At 35.7% G+C, this 21066-nt stretch overlaps 1 protein-coding gene across 1 annotated transcript; it reads right to left on the bottom strand.

The window, feature by feature from the left end:
- Window positions 1–3512: 3512 nt before the first annotated feature.
- Window positions 3513–7246, bottom strand: LOC113775462 (glycerol-3-phosphate 2-O-acyltransferase 6). The gene is made up of 2 exons (XM_027320354.1): window positions 6449–7246; window positions 3513–4604 (listed from the first exon to the last, which is right to left on the bottom strand). Exons 1-2 carry the CDS (start codon window positions 7064–7066, stop codon window positions 3720–3722), a joined length of 1503 nt encoding a protein of 500 aa, XP_027176155.1. The 5' UTR covers window positions 7067–7246; the 3' UTR covers window positions 3513–3719.
- Between the last annotated feature and the right edge of the window lie 13820 nt (window positions 7247–21066).

Here is a 21066-nt window from a genome sequence, read left to right as displayed (position 1 = left end):
GCTATGTAAATAAATATCTAGTTAGTTGACCGAGTATAGTGCCAGCCTGCTTAAAAGACAACCCCATGTACGTGTTTTCTGAGTTTGAAACTTGAGCAAAGTCCAACTCTGCAACTCTGGGACAAGATTTCTATAAACTAAAAGGAAGGCCATTGACCTGGAAGCTAGGAGGTAGGGAAAAAATGGAAAAAAAAAAAAACTCAATAAGAAATGCATAAGAAACTTAGCTGTAATTCAAGCGGAAATCTCAGTGACCAACTTGTCAAAGCTCAATAAGAATAAGATGGGGATTGACTATTTCCATAAAATAATTATAGGCACATTCTCTTTGCATTTAACATCCAGTTTCTGAGCAGCTGCGAATAAGCATTAGGTAGAGGTAAACCCCGGTTGCGAAGCCGCCGAGCTACATGTAGCATCGAATGTCAACTAGTCCAGATTTATGCACACAGGTTTATTCGCTGAGTCGAAGATTGAGAGAATCAAGTTACGATGGCCAAAGTCAACCTTGTTCGCAGGACCTAATGATAATCCTTAAATTAAAATGGGAGTGTTTCACGAAAGCGATGGTCTGTATCACTATCACCCGATTTTCGTCTCATTCCGTAACGTACGTCAACTCTGTCGGTTGACCATTTCCCACGTTGACACTATGAACTCTGATTACACCAAAACTTCCCAGCTCCTGAACAAGGTATGATTATTTTATATTATTTTGTGGAATAGAAATACCATCTCACTCGATGAAAATACTATTTTAATGGCCATTGGACTGAATAGTTATCAAAAATACAAAATAAAAGGAGGTCGGTGTAATTTTTGAAACGTTTAAAGGATGTATCTGAAATTATCCCTAAATCAGGAGTCTAAAATTCGCTAGCATGATAATTCGAAGATCATCTTAACCTTAAGAATTGGTGGTAAAGATGTGATAAACACACCAAGACTTTCGTCAAGTGTTTTTACATCAACCGAATTCTAAAACTTGGTTGCCAAAAGATAGTTAAAGTTTAGCGAGTATTTCCTCCTGTCCCTTTATTTTGAGAAATAAAAAAAAAAAATTGTGCCTTTTCCTTTCTCACTTGAAAACTACTTTACAAAAAAAAAAAAAAAAAAAGCAGGAAAAGGTTATGTGTTTGAAGAATCACACTGCTGCTGATTTAATAGACCATCTGTATAATCGAAGTCGAATTTATCCAAACTTTTATCTACCAATTAAAAAAAAAACTAAGGTGCAACTTTGAAAGTGAAACTTTGAAGAAGGTGCAATCAAGCAAAATGATAGAATCGATAATATTGGGCTATGAAGTGATATAATTTGGGCTTCAATCCAAAGAGCAACTCAGCAGGTGGTTGTTAAACCGAAACGCCCCTGAGCATCTCAAGTCTCAACATGCGTCAGCGTATGTTCTTTGGGCATTTGGATGCCAATAGGCCCATTATACATTCCAAAGATTTTGTCCCCTGAGTGTCTTCGCATTTGAACGGCTGTGCAAGTTGTAAAGGAAGGCGATGCTTCATTCATCTGGTAAGGTGTGATTTTGCGGACCCATTTTAGTCCTTTGAATAAATCGAATTAAGATGAAAACGTACAATTTGCTCTACGTCTAGACTCTCTCTATCGATCGAGGGATGGATCGACTCATATTCTTCTTAAATCCAAAAATAGAGATATGCCACCTATACAAAAACAGATCACCATTGCGGTTACCATTTTAAGCAAAAATAGAAATTTTAACTGGATGGATTAACATTATTCATAACCTAAATTAAAAAAAAAAAAAAGGAACGTGAGAAACAAATAAGAAGCACAATAGAGTAAGAAGGGATGAATTACATGATACGAGACGAGAGAATAGAGTAAGAAGGAATAAATTACATAATACGAGACGAGAGAGAACGTAAGTAACAAGTTCTGAATTTAAAATTTTTCACCTACGCTGTAAAAGAAAAAAACAAAAACCTAAAAAAGCACAACAGCCGGTACAATTTTGCACGTGGCTATCTTTAACTTAGCTATTTCCTAAAGGAGACTTCCATTAGTTAGTGTAGGACGACTGACAAATGCAACCAGTACAGCTGTCGTCTGAGGGGGAGTCTTTATCCTGAAGCTGGGCTAGAAGGCCCAGAACTCGACAAATCTTTAATTTTTTTTAACCCACAATTAGCACGCCGCTAATGTGGTTCAGACATTGAGAATTGTCATCAGTTGGTATAATCAGGTAAGAATAGCGTCTCTCCTAAGTCAAAACGCAGTATTAATTGTCAATGTGTTCTTTTTAAAAAAAAAAAAAAAGTTTCCCTCTTTAGGTTATGAAACAAAATGATATTGCTTGTAAAATATCCTTTTTCAACGAGCATTGAGTTTCTTTTGTTTTCAATTTAGAAAATGATCATTCGATAATAAGATTCAGATGCACATGGCTGAACAAGAAACCCTCTCCCTCTCTCTAATTTTCTAGTTGCCGGAATCTTTTAATCTTTGACTATAAAGATGAATATACCCTCAAATCTATATTTGCAAATAACTCGATTTGCATTTGGTAAAGAAGAAACCTCAACAATTCTCTTTCTTTTTTTTTTTTTCAATTATTTCTCGAATAAGTTACAGGAGATCCTAAGATGGCAATCAATGAATGCCCTCAAATCACGATTTCTAAATCACTCAAAACACGCTTGCCATGGAAAACCATTGACTTGAGATTACATCCCCAGTCTAACTCTACCCGAGAAGCTTTATGGCGTAAATTGTACTAAAAAAAGACCAATGACCATGAGACTTCCTCCGTTAAAATTGAAAAAATTTGCAATTTTATTTTACACACATATTTACATATTATGAATTAAAATTCTCAAAACTTAGGGGGGGATGGCCCCCCTCTGCCCCCCTTGGCTCCGTCATTGCGCACCATACAACTGTCAAATGGCCATAACAATAGTATCATTTAATTTGTACGCTGGAAGTTTTTTTTTTTTTTTTTTCCTTTTGGGGCACAGTTGAAGTAGTTAAAAACATTGAAAATGACTTGCTTGCTGCAGCTTGATGAAAAAAAAAAAAAAATTTTGCATGACTAGATAATTCCCGTCGTTTCTTCCCCCTTTTTTCTTAACATAATAGGGTTAAAAAAAAAAAATCCCTTGTGGTATATCTAATATACAGAAAAACTCCCGTAGTTTCAAAACATACAAAACGACACTTTATGTTTTGAATTAAATTGTAAACTAACAGAATTCGTTAGTTTTAACGGAATCCGATAAATTTAATGAAAAATTTAATGAAATCCGGTAAACTTAACGAAATCCGACAAGTTTAACAGTCGAGACCGTCATTTTCGTTAAGTTTAACGAATTCTATTAGTTTACAATTTAATTCAAACATGAGATATCGTTTTGTATGTTTTGAAACTATAGGGGATTTTTCTGTATATTAGATATATCACAGGGAATTTTTTTGTTTTTAATCCAATATAATATGACAAAAAGGATATGAAGAAGTCTAAGGCACTGCATGCTAAGCAAGACTGGGACGTAGACTTTATGCATGTAATGTAATCCAGAAAGCATATACGTGGTGCGTTATACCATATGAAGATCTTAATCATAACGATCAACAATTATTTTGTTCTCGTTTTTCTTTTCCCCTCTTTTGCTTGAATACGACGAAAAAGGTTCGAAAACATTATACTACTTGGGGAAACAAATGGAGGACTCAGGACTGCTCATTTCTTTTCATGGGAATTGTCCTCCTTGTTTTCAACACGGCCATCTGTTCCGGCCATCATGGCATACTTGTCTTTCCTGGTCAAGCTAGTGCACTCGAAGCCTAGCGTGCCGGCGAGCACCCTTTGGATGTAGTTGGCAACTTCAATAGCAGATTTTCCACCACCTCGGCGAGTCAGTTCCGGGGGCAGTTGATTCAAGAAGGTGATCTCGTAGGTGGGCCTGGGATTCATGAAAACGAAGTAGGGATCCAAAAACTTGTGCCCACGCACAGTTGTCCCATAAAATACGGACTGTTTAGTGTTAATGGCGACGGGGACAATTCTGTCTGTCAACTCGGCAAAGAGTGCGCTAAATCTCAACAGAAATGGCTCCCTGCACGTAGTCCCCTCGGGGCAGATAACCAAGTCACCTTCTTGAAGCAAACGCTTGATGTTCTCTGCATCCCTTTCTCGTTCTCGAGATAATGCCACGGCTTTGATCGGTGAAATCAGTTCTGAGAATTTACTTATGCTGTATGTCACGCAACTGATCTTCCTTCTCAGTGCCACCGCCGTAACAACGGGGTCTAGGATCGTGCGGTGGTTGCAGACGAATAGGACCCCGCTATGGCCTTCCTTCGGAGGTGGGGGTGGGTTGCCCTTCACAACGAGTTTGATTCCCAGAATCATGTAGTTGTACCGAACAATTCTTTCGGGCAGGGGAATGTTGAGGTAAACACGAAGGATGGAGAGGACAATCCCAATCGGCATCCACAAGAAGGTCAACAGGGCCACAAGAGGTGTAGGCCTTTGTACCAGACGACCTTCGTGAAAAATGACTGGGCTTAGCAGCTTATTTCTTGGTAGGGGTTCGCATTTTGCTCCTGGTGCCATGTAACCTTCCTGCACGATCAGTAAAGACGTAATTCTTCATGCACAACCCAAACCCCCCCCCCCCAAAAAAAATCTTTATGCATATATGTCAGTATTTGCATGGAAAACTGCCTGTCACCCATAAGCCAAAAAAAGAAGAAGAAGAAGAAGAAGAACTGCCTATCACCAAATATTGCATTTATTATTCTTCCAAGTTTTGTTTTTTCGTGAATTTTATTGGAGATAAGACAGGGGAGTTTGTTACGAGAGTACAGCGCCGGCAGCTGTAACATTCTAATGAGAAGCGGATATCATATCTACTCTGGTACTTGGTAGCGTCCAAGCAATGAATAGCATTGACTCTTGCCAGATTGGACCTTCCTGGAACTTGCTATTTACTGAGAAAATGAAAGGCCCATGTCCTTTTTTTTTTTTCTCTCTCTCTCTCTCTCTCTATCTATATATATACACACACACACGTATAAAGTGCGAGCGGGGTTTGATCTTTTTTTTTCATTTTTTTTGAATTACCAATTTTATCCTTATCATTTAGGGTAAAATGATCGCAATAATATTTACAATTAAAAACTTAGAACCACGCTGTCCTCTTCCCATGTCAATACAATTGCTCTGATTTGAATTCTCCATGTTTATCTAAACCTTGGTGCCGATATACTTGCCTTTGGTATTTATAGTTTTCCTAAAATATGCACACTCATATGCCTCACCCACTAGTATATATAAAGTATGAGGCATGATTTAGGTGTTAAAATATTTTATTTTTTAAAATTTTACTCTCATAAAAAATAAAAATATACTAAAGATAACTTCTAAACTCCATAACTTCCACTATTTTAACATTCAATAACTTCTTTTTTTTTTTACAACAAAAAAAATTCTAATAACTTTCATTTGTTTGAATAAAAAAAACATAATCTGCATACTCATAGGGTGCGTGCATCTCCCATTAGTATTTAATATTTGAGTTTATCTACAAAAACAATTAAAATGATGAGATGCATGAGTAATAGACACAAATGTAGGAATTTTTAAAATTAAAGAGGTGGGTCATCTTTACTGCAACCATAATTGGATCCCACCACAGCTGGTAATGAAACAAATAAAACAATTTTACGTAGAAATGGTTTGGAAATATTCAAACGTGGAACATGCCCATCAAAATTTTTAAATATAGAGATATCGTTCATTTTCCATTTGGAATATAAATTCGTTTCCGTTGCTTAGATGTCAGCTGAGCAGGGTCACTTTACGGGAGTAAAGGTTTACTACTTTACCAAAAGATGCATGGTGGTGCGTGGATGTGTACTGTGTACGGTCTTGGATGTCTGTTCACCTTCTCCTTGAAAACCAAATTTCACGCTTTTACAAATTTTCAGGATTTTATAGAAGAAACTCGAGGATTTTCAAGTAATATGAGACGAGAATGCTAACTAAAAGGACAATAAAAGTTTATAGAAGAAACTCGAGGATTTTCAAGTAATATGAGACGAGAATGCTAACTAAAAGGACAATAAAAGTAAAAAAAAAAAAATTACCATAGCAAACGAGATAAGGAAAAAAAAAAAACTGATCCATACGACATAGATACTAGTGGGATTTTAGCTGAGAGACACGTAGAAAAAAGTTTTCTCACACCATGAAAAAGCGAGTGGCTATTGCAGTTAATCATGATATAGGAACTAATAACAATAGAAACCAACCCCCTATGAAACTGTTGCCTTCAGCTACAGAAAAAGTGAATCGATAAGCAAAGGCAAGGACGCTCATGAGGAGGGAATTATATATATATATATATTAAAAAAAACAATCAAAGTATCGGGAAAAAAAAAAAAGAAGAAGAAGTTGAAGTTTACCTTGCATATGGACATGAAATCATGGTCTGTCTCTCGATCTCCTAGACCTAAATCAGGCACGTCAGTACCAAACTCTTGAATGAGTGCTGCTTTCTTGCGTTCGCCGACAAGAACACCAGGCTTCTTCAAGAATCCCGTAGCACGTCCAGATTTTGACACTTGCAGCTCTGTCCCCAGAACCTTGTCGGCCCCAAGGAAATTCTTGGCAAAAGGTTCCACCATGATTCTGGGAGTTGCGGTTATAATGTATCTCCTTCCAAAAGCATTGAACACCCTCCAGGTCTCGGGGTGCACATCTTCCGCATAAAACTTGGGCAATACGGACTTCGAAACGAGTTCGATATCCCGCAGTTTGAGTCCAGCAAGGGCGATGTATGCCCAAGTATGGATGGCTGCAGATTCGGATAGGAAAATGTATGTGAAGTACACAAAGGGAACAGAGGCCAGGAGGAGTAATGCCCTTGGAAGGCTGCCGGCTTCTAAAGCAACAAGCATGTAGTAGGGAAAAGCACTTGTGGATACCAAAAGGGTGCCATCTAGGTCTGCTGCCACGGTCTGATTCGACCGTCCCTCCGAGCTACATTTCGAGATTGGTTCAAAGTGCGGATGAGCACCCATTGATCAGAGCGTGGGAGAGGATATGTATATGACTGTGTAATTACGATGAGATGGATGGAGTGGGATTTTAGTAGTTGTACTACATATATGTGTTCCGAGTTTCTTGCTGTTTTTTCTATCGCTATGTACAAATAGATGCTGCGGGAGGAGGTGAAGAGGAGGGAGACCGGGGGGGTTTAAAAAGAAAGGAGAAAGTGGGGGAGGGACACGAATATGAAGTCTAGCTGCTACTAGTCTACACGTTAAGTATTTGCGGAGTAGTCTTTACAACCAAAATTTTGTGTGGCTGAGAAGGCAAGTCAGGAGTGGAGGGAGGAAGAATTATTATATTGGTCAGTATAATGGTAGTATTTGTTATTGAGAATTTGAGAAAAATACAAGTATAGATACCATAGAGACAGAGGGAAAGGGGATTGATTTCCTAAGCTTAAATTAGGGCGGTTGTGAAGACGGGTCTGGGTGGTTGGAAAGTCCATACCCAGCGCCAACGTTAACATTCAATTAGCCTACTTTATAGTTTTTAGCTGCCGTCTTCGCCGCGCCATTATAATTTCAGCCGCCGTGACTCCCCGTTCCCCTGAACTTGGCTAAAAGGTCTTTCTTCTTCTTGAGGTTTGATCAAGTTATAGAACGAACCTTATAGTTTAACTAAATTATAGTTATCCATTTATGAGTGATGATGTCCAAACCCAATTAACTGAAATACAAAATGACAAAGCAGCCCTTCGCAATAAAATTACAATTATCTTCCTTAAAAATTATCTAAATTGTAAAAAAGGACCGTATAATTTGACCCGTAATATAATTCAACCTTTGGATAACCAATTATTTATATGAAATTTCCTTAACATGATCCGAGAAAAAATGAGACCCATATTAGAAGAAAACAGTGAAAAAAATAGAGTTTGATTATTCTTTAACCAGTTGAAAAATAGAGTTTGATTATTTGCACATTGACATGGAAAATGTTTTTTATCTAAAAAAAAAATTGTAACCATGGTGGTTAAAGAAACTACGCCAATGAGCAAAAAACTATTGTGTGTGCTGTCATATGATTAGAGTTTTGGTTACATTAATTGTATTCTATAAGGAGACAAAAGAATAACTGGGAAAGAGATTAGTCATTAATGCTCTATCTTGACTAGTGAAAATGTTGATTTGATAGGAGTTGCTTTAATTAAAGTATTGAACTAATTTGGACAAACTATGAAGTTGATATTAATTGTCATTTGGACAAACTTCAGGAGAGATAAATATAATGCACACAAACCTTAAGCGATGCAAATGTAATGAACTCAATTTACAAATAGGTATTTTGGGGGCTTTTATGCATGTATTTCGCTGATACATGCATTATTTCTAACGGCAATTAATTTAAAGAGGGTATTTGATAAAAGTCTTGGCATTCAATGGGTTTGATTGTAATATAGCCAAATCACTGAGTAAATTTTATAATTTGATCAAAACTCAGATGAGGTAAATGTAATTAACCCTTCTAGTTATTAGTTATTTGCGAGCAAAGATGCGAAGTAAACCCACTGAAGCAGCTTAGGTAGTTATAAGGCAAACAATAATTGTGTTAATAGCAAGAGGCTTAATTATCTGTCCTCACAAACTTTTCAAAGAGCAAATCGAAAAAAGAAAAAAGAAAGCCATCCTTAATTTGAATGGTAAGAAAGCTATCCTCAATAAGAGTAAGGTTCCGTTTGATAAAACTGAATTTGAATTTTGAAATCTGAATACTAAAACAATTAATTTGCTGAATTTTAAGCATTGAAAAGAAACATATGAATGTCTGAATTTTACTGCTAAATTTATTTATACTGTTTGATAAACATTTATAACTGAATACTTAATAAGTTAAATTTGATAATTTTGCCCTTATATCTTTTCATCCAAAAAAGAAATAGAACATATGATTTAATTAGTTAAAAATGTTAGGTATGAAAATGACAATATTTATTTTTAAGTCAAATTAATATAAAAGATGAATTATATTATATGAGGAATATGGAGAAGAAATGAAAGTCATTCAAAAGGGAGAAAAGAGAAATAGAAAATCATTAGATAGAGAATATTAGGTTGTTTAATTATATAAGAATTTTGAACATAATTAATAAACAAGGGTAGATTTGGTAGATAAGATAAGGTAGTTGAAATAATTCTATTGATTCTTATCAGAATTAAGCATTCAGTTAGGATTCTTGTGCTGAAAAAAATACAAACAAGTTCAGCATTACTTAACAAGTTCAGCAAATGGATTTTCATTTATCAAACACTCAAAACATCTGAATGTCTGAAAAAGTTCAGATTCAGCACTTTTTTATGTTATCAAATAGACCCTAACTCTTCAATTAAGACTAGAGTTTGTTTGGATTGATGAATTATTTCAAATAATATTTCGTTTGTATTATAAATATATTTTTTAATTTATTTTTAATTATTTTTTTATTTTACGTATATCACATTATTAAAATTGTTATAATAATTATTTTAAATAATACACTATCCAAACAAACCCACTAGTGCACTGTTACGTAGCTTTGTGGTACTAAGGTCCATACAACTACAAAATGTCCGCTCGATGCCGACAGAACAGTAAATAGTAAATACTAAAATCAGCACTCAAAGTCGAGGACGGACGTACATCACATGCAACTCTTAACCGGTACCCGTATAGGGGGGAAAATCTCTGACGCTACCGCTACTGCATTCAATAAAAGAGTTAAAAGCTCCACCACGACGTAGTACTACTACTACTGCGTAGCATCAGACCCTCCCCCCTCGTATGGACTATTTTGGCTATGATTACATACTGGCAGTGTTGGTGTAATTATTTTTTGTCTCTTCTGCTTTTATCTATTTTGGGATAACGCCATAGAGAATTTTTAACTTCAACCACCGGCTTAAACGAGAGAAAAAAAAAAAAAACAATCACCGACTCTTCCCCGGGGTTGCCTTTTGTCCTAATTGTCCAACCTACGGGCTTGCTTAACTCCTATGGCGTCGAGTCTAGGGGTGGCAATGGGCGAGGATGGGGCGGGGGTGTTGCCTATTAATTCCCTCCACCCCGCCCCCGTCCCGCCCCGCTTCCTTTGCGGGAGTACTCGTGGGGGTTAAAAAATTTTGTTATATAATTTTATTATAATTAAATTTTAGTAAATAATCAAGTACTAAAATATCAACACATTATCAAATTATTATTCATTGTAACTTCACAATTGAAACTCATAAAAATAATTAAATAAAAGTTATTTGAATACAATCTAATACGATATAACAAATATAACTAAAATAATCAAATTTTCACTTTTGATACAAATGCAATCACTAAATTATTATTATATTTTTTTTAGAAAAAATATTATTGTATTAAGTGTAATTAGAAATTTAATATAAATATATTAATAAATTTAATATAAATAATTAATAATTTTTATTAATAGATATGTATAATTAGTAGTATAATTGATAATATCAATTATATTCATATACTAATATACATTAAATGATACATATAACTAATAATATCATTATTATAAAATTATAACTAATTAAATTAAATATTATATATAATTATGTATATATATATTTATTTTTTTTAAACGGGTGTCCCCTGCCCCTGTCCCATTTCTAAACGGGGGAAAAATTTCCCCCGTCCCCATTGCCATCCTTAGACTCGAGTTGATTAGCACACCCTGTTTTGGATTTTTACTCACAATTTCGAAAATGCTTCCAAAATCGGCTACGACTTTGGCGTTTCCTCGGGTTTCCTTCTATTATCACTGAAAATCGAAATCTTTTGGCTTCCCAAACAGGGAATGAAGATTCAAGAAATATCTTTTATACCAACATTTTAATTTTGTAATTTGCTATTCCAGTCCAAGAAAGAAACAATAATGTTGTGGATTCTTTGTTTTCTAATCTTGCCCAGTTACCCCTCTCATTTGTCAATGCACCACCCACATGGTCAAACAAAAAGGTACCTTTTCTAGTTCTTCTTTAGCTCCGTGTGTGTGTGTGTGGGTGGTTTTTTTTTTTTGGTAAACGTCCTACGAAGTTGGACGGGAGTTGTAAAAACTTAATTAATAGTATAGGTGGACATTTACTACAGTAGCAACCACATTGGACCATCTCCCTCGACGTCATCGAAGTTCAATGGGAAAATACAAAAAATTAATTAATTAATTAATTAAATTTCATCAAACTCTCCATGCTGTCGTGAGATAAAGCAAATCGACGCTCAACTAAAAGTTGAAGGATATAAAGTTGGCCCAAAGCAAAGCCACAAACTGTCCATCTCTCATTGCCAATTCCATCCGCTCCTTGGCTTCCAATTGCTTCACTTTTATTTACTTTTGCCACCAAATCGAGATTTACGGATAAAACAATTTTGCCGGCTCAAGTTTTAAAATAGAGATAATTTTAGAAACCTCTCTTAACTTAAGTGGTAAATAGAGCTGTTAATCGAACAGGGTAGCTCACGAGCCGAGCTCGACCCGGCTGGATAAGGGCTCGACTCGTTTAGGCTCGAATAGTAGCGTCATTAGCGTCATTTCATTGTGTATTTGATACTTTTACCTAATTCATTCTCCCGTTTCTAGCCCTAATTTTTTCTTTCCTCTTTCGGTCTTACCCTAATGTTCATCACCCAAACGAACTCGAGCTCGATAAACTCGGCTCGATTTTGAACTCGATAAGCTCGGCTCGATTTTGAACTCGAACTCGAGCTCGAGTTTTCGATGGAGTACACTGAGTTGATCTCGAACAGCTTGTGAATCTCGAATTACTAATTGAGCGAGTTCGAGTTAGCTCGAGTTCGACTCGGCTCGATTAACAGTTATAGTGGTAAATACATGACAGTTTCATCCCAATATCGGTCTTGTTTCGTTCAAATATTACACATACCTCTCCTACTTTTATTGTTTGAGTAACAAAACCTTTTGCTAAAGAATAAAGAAAAAGAAGAACAAAACAAGCTATTCTAATGTGTTTTTGTCTAAATGTCGTAAAAAACCAGCACCATCACCAAAACCACAAATGCCACTGTTGCCAATTTTGTTGCCACCATACTAATTATGGACCATAACTTGAAAGCAAAATTAAGAGGAGCATTAGGCGGAATTATCATAAATCTCCGGGGAAGCATCTAAAATTACTCCTCGAAGACATCACATCAGTTGAGAAGAACTAAAGACAAAACGTTCGTTTTCTTTTACTACCTGTTACGAAAGTCGGGCGGTCGTCATACGGGAACACTTTCTGCCAACTGAAATAGTTGTACGGAATGGGCAGGGTGACATTTGCATACATGAATATTAATTATTAATATTTAATTCCGTGAACTACAGATTTCCCAGTAGTTTGAATTGTGGATACATTCGCTTAATTAGTGCACGTGTATCGGTTAAAGTTTTAGATCATCACAAAGCGCTTTTGAAGCATCCAGAAATTGGTTAAGAAAGTTTTACAGGCAGGAAAAAAAAAAGCTAACTTTAATTTAATCCGTGGTTAGCTCGCCAAACACCGACAGGCCTTGTCGCTCAGCCAAAATCAACCATGAAATTTTGGCTTTGCTTCTTGTACAAGGAAACTTAAATAGGTTTGTTTCTTGGACCAAAAGAAATTGTACCTGTACCATATTACCATCGTGACAACAAAATTTTAAAAAGAAAAAATTAATACTATCCCAACGAATACGTATATAAAGTGAAGCCTGCCCCAGATGGGGAGTTTGGTTTTAAATTAAATGATCTATATGTATTTCCAAATTCCCATATACTACGTGAGATTGGGATATATAGAGACCCGTGACTTTGAAGATTGCTGAATATCATTGTACCTTACAGAAAATGGCAGTACTTAGTACCTGGTTGTAGCACCAAAAAAGTGCATGCGCTGCATATGTCTAATCCATCACACAAATTCAGTTGATTGACTGGACGCCATAGGCATGGTGGCTTCATCACGTACGTATTTGTTCTGCTATCATCATGTAATACTACTAGACAATTTCTTTTCTTTTCTTTTCTTTTCTGTCGTTGATAATTACTCCACATGGTGGTACGACTGCAATTAAGATTTGTGTGGGGGGGGGGGGTTTCGGTTTCCAGCTTTAGTGTGTTTGAGATCCCAGCTTGATTGAGAGGCGTACATATTAATGAACATGAGAATAGTTACCCTCCTTTTGGTAATTGGTAGTAGTAGTAGTACTACTACTACTCGGTTTACTTGCCAGCCCTATGGCTTTTCGCTCGTTTAGCCAGCCAGCCGCTTCTAAAATAACTTGGTGCTGGACAAACTAATTAAACTCGAAAGTACCACTAGTTTTGATTAACAAGCTGCAGAGGAGAGGAGTGCCACTTCCTTCTTCAAGTTATATTATTGATTATTATATATCTGTGGACTGCTGCGTTGACTTGAACTTGATTGTGGTAGGAAATTTAACTCGTTCGTTTGACCGGTTGCCGAATTAACTCGGACGTGCTCGTTTGCTGATTAGAAGAAAGAAGAAGAAACCGGTAGCTGAGCCATGAATGATGATGAAACCTTCAGAATCTACCTCTCGATCTTCCCACGCTTTCCCTCTGTATAATGCAGTAGGCACACCGCTTTTGAGAAAAACAGAGAGATAACTAGCTTAGCTAGCTGTGGGTTCCATGAGAATGGGGGGAGAGGAAAGAAGAAATCTAAATGGTTGGTTGGATATTAAAATGATCGTGGTATGGGTCCACATTATTATTGCAAGTGATTATGTCGACAGAGAGAGTTTTTGACATTCATGTCAAAGCCAATCAGCAATAATGCCACCAATTTCTTTATCCATTCCTTAATAGGGAGGGACCTCATATTTTAGACTTTGAGATTAGTAGTCTCTCATACTTTATTATTTTTATTTTAGTGAAGGAATTGGAAGGCAAGAAGAGATTGAGATTATTTTGGACAGGCGAATGTCATTTCCCTTCAATAAATGGTGTCCGTAATAAAAAAAAAATAAAAAAATACTACTACTACTACTTGATGATAACCAAAAATGTGGATACGTTTTTAATTAGTAGGAAAGGAAGGGAGAGCATTGAATAGATAGATGCAAAGATTGCAATTTTAATGTGAAAGTGATGCCGGGATGCAGGGGAGTCTGTGACGTCGCTTTAGCGAAAGAGTAAAAACCAACCATTGGGACGTTGCCTAACGTAACAGCACATGGGTTTGCCGTCGGTCTCTCACCTACTTTGACGGTTTTGTCTCTCAGACTTTCTGCAATCCAACCATTTCGTCATAGTATACCAGTAATAATCTTCATCCGAAGGTTTTATTTTCTTCGCCTTTATTAAAAGAAATTCATACAAAAAATAATAACAAGATAGAGAGAAAGAGTGGTTTTTTTTTTTTTTTTTTTTTGAGATTTAGTGAGTGGGTCCTTCAAAACGGATTGCATTTAATCACTTGATTTCACGGCTAATAAATAACCGATTGGCACCATTATCAGCCGCCACTAATATCATGTCCTCATGTTCTTTCTCTCTCTCTCTATCTATCTCATGTGCTCCTCGTTGGAGATGGAAACTTAAATACTCCTACCACTAATAAATAACATTGGGGTGGCAAGTAGTTTACGAAGCTTTTTATGTTTTTATGTGTTTGGCAAACCATTTTTTTAATTTGTTTTCTCTGCCAATGCGGCGTTGCATGATTTCATCCCCTTTCGAAGAGATGTTTTAGTCGTTTGACTGAAATTTTCAATGACAAAATTATTTGATTCACTTCTAGTTGAACCGTCAGATTTCACCCTTGCCCCCACGAGTTAGTTAGTTAGCACAAACTTGCTCAATTCAATTTTACGTCGACAGAGTGAAGTGCACGGCAGAAGCATATAATAAGAAGACTATAGACATCCGTACAATAAGTTACTGGCAAAGATCAAATATTTTTATCACTAGAGAAGCAAACGGAATCGAGTCTAGTCGAATTTTGACTTAATCGAATCGAGCCTTCAGTTAATTTTATGAAACTCAAAGTCGAGCTCGAACTTGACGAGTTCAAAATATCAAGCTCGAGTTCGAGTATAAAAAATAAAAAAAAATTATTATTTTATTTTTTAAAAAAAATATATATATGTAATTTTACATATATATTAGAGATAATAAAAATAAATAAAATAATAAATTTTTATCAAATAATGAAATATTACAGATATATATGTAATTTTACTATTAAAATAAAAAATATATATATATAATCGAGCTCGCGAGCAATGTTTTTGAGCTCGAGCTCGACTTGATTAGCTCGACTCGAGCTCAATATTGACCGAGCTTGAGTCGAGTCGCTCGCGATTCGATTCGTGAACAGCCCTAATAATCACATTCATATGTCAAAGGTAAAATGAGTTTTAAGAAAATATGGTAGTACTACTACACTACTGTTGTTGCCAATAATAATAATAGAGCATTGATACATTTTAAATTGATAACTTAAGGAGAATTTTCATCAACTAACTAATGAAATTTATAGATCATAACCCATAACCATCATTTGAAGGGAGCATAAACCTTTTTTTTTGTTTTTTTTTGGAGATATTCCGTGTTGTGACGAAATCTACCCACCTCTTCCACTTTTCCGGTAGGGAAAACAACAAATAATCATATTAGAAGGAACATCTAATCCTTTTGGAATAACCTAGTAAATTTCTAGAGGGCCATGAATGTTTTACTATATTTTTTTCTACAAATAAGGTAAGACCTTGGGAATTAACATGACCACTATCCAAAACCATATACCGATGTTTTTAAAGTCGAATCGAAAATGAACCAGAAGAGCTTTCAATTTGCAATTCGATCGTTCAATCTCGATTCAAAGGTTTAATAATTTTTTATCTACTTTAATATTAAATAATGCGAGTAAAGCTGAAATATTTATTCTAAAAAAAAAAAAGTTTGTATATCTGATTGAATCGTCCAATTTTTACTGGTTCAACCAATTTTTGATCTGTTCAATTGAACTATTGAATGGGACCAGAGATATGGTCAGTTAACGATTTGATCGCTGGAATCAGACAATTCGATCTAGTTTTCAAAACACTGCCATATACGACACGTCTACTTTTTCCAAAGCTTGGAATTTTCTTCTTATTCTATTAAGGATCGGAGAGGTTAGATGACCAACGCGAGAAAGTTCAGCCTATGCCGAACTCAAACGGTTGGCTATTCCAATGATAAATCTTCAATATTCTTTTGCCAAATATTTATATTTGTGAAACCAGAATTTTTCTGTCCGACACATGCACTGACTTTGGTTGCGTATTCTAGCATGTAAATTTCTTTGTGAAACTTGGATGATATTATCTAAAACACTTATCATTAATCCCAATAAAGAATGGCATACCCAAATAAGTACTTCAGTTATAACCCCAGTAAATAAGTACTTTAGTCATTACCACGTCCTGATACACGTAACACGATTAACTTCATTTTTTTTTTAACCAAATTTTGTGTATGAAGAACGTAATTTTTTATACAAGTTCTTCTCGGCAAAAACCAGGGATTTTTTGTCCATGGGCTCAAGATCCAAGTGTATGTAAAATTTCTCAGTCAACTTCTTCACGGTTTTACAAGTTTGGGTAGAGGAGCCCAGCTTGATTTGGTGCATGTGGTCCATATTTCAACGAGACATTACCATCTTTATACATGTTAAGCAAGCCCAATGATTCTTTTTGGGTCTTTTGTGACAAAGATTTGCGTACACGGTTACACGATCCAAGGAGCTGCGCGGAACAAATGCTGGAAGATAAACCAAACCCAGACGCAAAAAAAAGTCAGTAAACCCATAAACTTAAATGTAAATTATTGGGATGACTAATGGGTTTTGAGTACCGGGAAACATTGTCCCACTCTCGTGTGGGATTTCAATTTTAAGGTTTTATTTGATGAAGTTGTAATCTAAAATTTAAATTTGAAAGTATTTAAGTTGCCGAATTCCTAATGTTATGTCTGTTTCATAAGTAATAGAATCTAGGTATTAAAGTGAAAAGTTGCAAGACATGATAATTTTATCTTTAACAAAAAATTTTGCCTTTTCTTGGTCGTAGACAAGAAAGAAAGAAAAGTGTGTGTGTGAGAGCAAAATTAGAAAACAATGGAGATGTGGTGTTAAGTGTGTGCGCAAGAGAGAAATAGAGAAAAAATGTGTGTATTTGTGTGTCAAAGAAAGAGAGAAATAGTATGTGCGCATGTGGCAGATTTCACCAAAGTACAAAAAACGTAACCTAACTATATGTTTGCCGATTACATTGAGAGAAAGAATGTCCTCATTTTTCTGTGTGTGATTGGATTGCCTATGTATTTTCTTAGGGATAATTTCACAAATCTTCCCTAAAGTTTCTGACACTTGCATTGACACCCTCTGAGGTTTTAAAAATTTCACTGACCACCCTTACTTTTGAGATTTTGGTAGCAATTCAGTACAAATAGGATTAAAATATTATTTTCATGAGTGAGATGAGATTTTTATTCCATTAATGCCCTCTTGGTCCCTGTATTAGTAGAAGATTGCAAGTTATTAAAAGGTTGAAATGATTAGTAGATTTGAGGGGGTCTAAATGCAATTCAAGAACTTTCAAGCACCACATGAAAACATAAGCAAGTTCCAACCGCTAGATTTTTTATTCAACAGCAAGTGTATATAAACATCACAACTGGATCTACACCTTCAAGATTATGATTGTGAGCAGCAAGAGTTTGGGTGCATATAAAAATATTGTTTTGTGCTGCATTTAGAGTTCATAGTGAAAATATTTAGTAGAAATTATGCCCTCTTCAAGCCATAGGGGAGAATCATGGAATTCACCCACATCTTTCAATAGTAAAATACAACTTTTACTTGACATAAAATTCAGAACAACACACAAACATTTACATCAACTCTTAATGTCTTTCTATTATTCCTTCCTCAATGTATAAATTTACACATAACAACAAGTTACGTAAAATATAGGAATTTAGCTTTATTACTAACTCAAAAATCTATTGATCAAGCAAAACAATTCATAATATAACATACTAGTTTTCTTGAAATTGATTCACAAGAACATTTTATAATAGTAGGCTAAGATGAAAAGGAAATTCATACCTTGATTTTTGTTTTAAATCACCTTCACTCCCAACAGATGAACAATATCTTCACTTTGTCCCCATTTTCTTTTTCCTTTGTTTTTTTCTTCTCTATTTCTTCCCTTCTAGTTTTATGGCTACAATATCAAAAACTTGTTCAATCATCCTTGTCAAATCATACCAGTCACAAATATGGTGCCAAAATTCTTCCTCAATTGGTGCCTTTATGTAATGGAGTTTTAATCAACTTAATTAGACATAAAATTTCAGTTATTCTAATTAAGTATAATTAACTAATTCAAATGCATTTGTTTCCCAAATTTACGTTAGTTATTAGTCCCAACTTTATAAGACAAAGTGGTAATTTCAACTATCATAACATAAGCAAATTGGTAATTTCCCTTCTCTACCAAGGGAGGTCGATAAAATTTTTAAAACCTCAAGGAGTGTCAATGCAAGTATCAGAAGCCTCAGGGGAGGTTTGTGCAATTATCCCATTTTCTTATGTATGCTAGAAGAAAAATGTGTATTCATGTGTGTGAAAGAAATAGTGTGTGAGAGAAAAAGTTGTTTCCGTGTAACAGAGAAAGAGTGTATGAGAAAGAGCACTAAAAAAAGTCTTACTTTGTGGGTTAATTCAGCAAATTCAATAAAAATATTTTTTCTAAAAAATTGAACAAAAATTCTGCATTGCTTAATGTATTAAGTGGTAATGTACTTCCATTATTAAACATGTCGAATTTAAAAATCTCTTAATAAATTAATTTTCAGCATAATTAAGTCAGGTTATCAGATATTAGGTCCGAAGACTACGTATAGATTTCATATTTTGAGAAGTACACTTTGACGGCCTTTAAACGGATTTTCTTTTTCTCGTCCAACTTTCTCTTTCTAGCTCTATTAAACCCAAAAAAGGGAAAAAAAGACAAAAAAAAGAACCAGAAATAGATTCATTTTGTCTACTCTCCGTGCTAAAGCTAAATCGATTCAGTAGTAGTTTGATTTGATTCTTCACGATCAAATGTACAGGAATAGGAGATTCCACTAAGCGTAATATGTTTGACTCGATCTGTTGGGAATCTCTTTTCGTGTGTGTGCGGCAAAGCACTTACAATGGAGTTTCGTGTAGGATTTCTCAATGTCTGTCTGCCACGAGCTCTACAAGCCACTCGTGCTAGAGCCTAAAGGAAGAAAATGCCTCCGGAAGATGCAAAACGACCCAAAAAAAAACACACACACTAAACAAACTCAAAGTCTGAAGAGTACATGCCACTTTTGAGATTGAGTTTTGTTATAATAAAACAAATAAATGAATAGATTGTCATTCCTCTGAGTGAGGATCACAATTAAAAATGATTTGCAAGCACCGAGGAGAATAAGCATATGTAAATTGCAGAATGACGAGTTGGGAGCAAGCAGTGCAACTCAGAAATTGGGTGGCGGATCAGCGGCCACTTCTTTTTGGTTTGTCAAAAGACACAGCAAGAAGAATGGTCTGCATCCAATTGGGTGATTGATTCACATGCACATGCACGAACCATCTAATGCGATGCTTTGCTTTGTAGGCCATCTAGGTCATTCCATAATGTTTAAATTCATATCATCCGTGAAACTGATCTTACTGGGGAACCACCTCAACTTCCTAGTCCCATTTTGTCCCAAAAACCCTCTTACAAAACCCTGTTCTTCGAAGAAGCTAATAATAATGATAATCCAAGGCAATTAGCATTTGCGATTCAGAAGGGAATCTGAAGTCAAGCCCGCCAAATGGAATTAGAGTTCACATTCATAATCCCGCCTAATTACTCCTTTTGGACGACCAAGGCAAGACAGTCAGGCGATCCCCTTTAGCTTGGTGGCCATCAGGTTAAATTGACCAGATTCTTTGTGCCCGTAATATATTGTGCATTGTATTTAACAATCTCCACTTACGATTGGTTCTACCCTCTCCCAGTGGATGTATATTCCTTTTGCCTTACCATTTAGGAACCCATCAATTACGAGTACAAATCTGGTTATCGGATGTGGAAGCTATGTCGGAGCCACTTTGATAGTTTCTTTCGAGTCAGCTACCTTAATTTGCAGACTCCATCAACTATGCGCTGCAATGCATGTTCAAAGACATGACTAAACTGATGGTAACGATTGTTGTGGGACTCACTGCTGCTCCATTTCATAATACATCATCATGGTAAGCATGTCTTTCATGTCTAATGGCTTCCTCCACCCATTGCCCCGGGCATCAAATCTTCAAAAAATAAATAGACGGTGGATTCACGGCATCAGAACCTCCTGCTGACAAACTACCATACCATCTTGGTGGGAGGTCAGGGGCTTCCAAAGGATCATTTTCTCACCAAGCAGAAATAGATGGGCCATTTCGACTAGTTAATTATTCATCTTGACTCCAAGCTCTCTTCTATTGTGGAAAGCTTCAACGTGGCGCCTTGCTGCTGATTTCTTTACCCACAGCTTGCAAGCGTGGTACAATTTTCGCGGAGCACATAATTGTTTACTACATGTGGTCATGTTAAGTTCAGTGCGAGAATACCTGCCTTGAGCGCCTCGCTAAACAAAATGATTTGACAATTGTATACCCAACCTTCTTTACCCGCTTGGCATGGTCGCAGTAGAAGAATTTGAAATGATTTGACATTTTTTTGTTTATCCCAATTCCTCTCCTCTCCCTTTATTTATATATATATATAATTATAAATTATAGATATTGTTATATATATTATATTCACATATGGATCAGACTTTAATCGGATTTGAATATAATATGATTCAAACTCGACTCACATTTAGTTCGCGCTTATTATTTAAGCTCAAACTCTGTTCGATTCAATTAAAGTTTAAACTCAATGAATATTTTTTGGGTCGAGTTCGAGCTAA

This window comes from Coffea eugenioides, chromosome 6, assembly GCF_003713205.1.
Source record: "Coffea eugenioides isolate CCC68of chromosome 6, Ceug_1.0, whole genome shotgun sequence".
Taxonomy (NCBI): domain Eukaryota; kingdom Viridiplantae; phylum Streptophyta; class Magnoliopsida; order Gentianales; family Rubiaceae; genus Coffea; species Coffea eugenioides.
Note: the sequence above shows the minus strand (reverse complement) of the source record. Positions and strands in the feature narration are given on the sequence as shown.

What these genes read in the sequence shown, in the direction of transcription:
- LOC113775462 (XM_027320354.1), bottom strand. Translation starts at nt 7,066, where the DNA reads ATGGGTGCTCATCCGCACTTTGAACCAATCTCGAAATGTAGCTCGGAG. An exon ending in ATTTCATGTCCATATGCAAG is followed by an intron (nt 4,605 to 6,448) that starts GTAAACTTCAAC and finishes CTGATCGTGCAG; the next exon opens with GAAGGTTACATGGCACCAGG.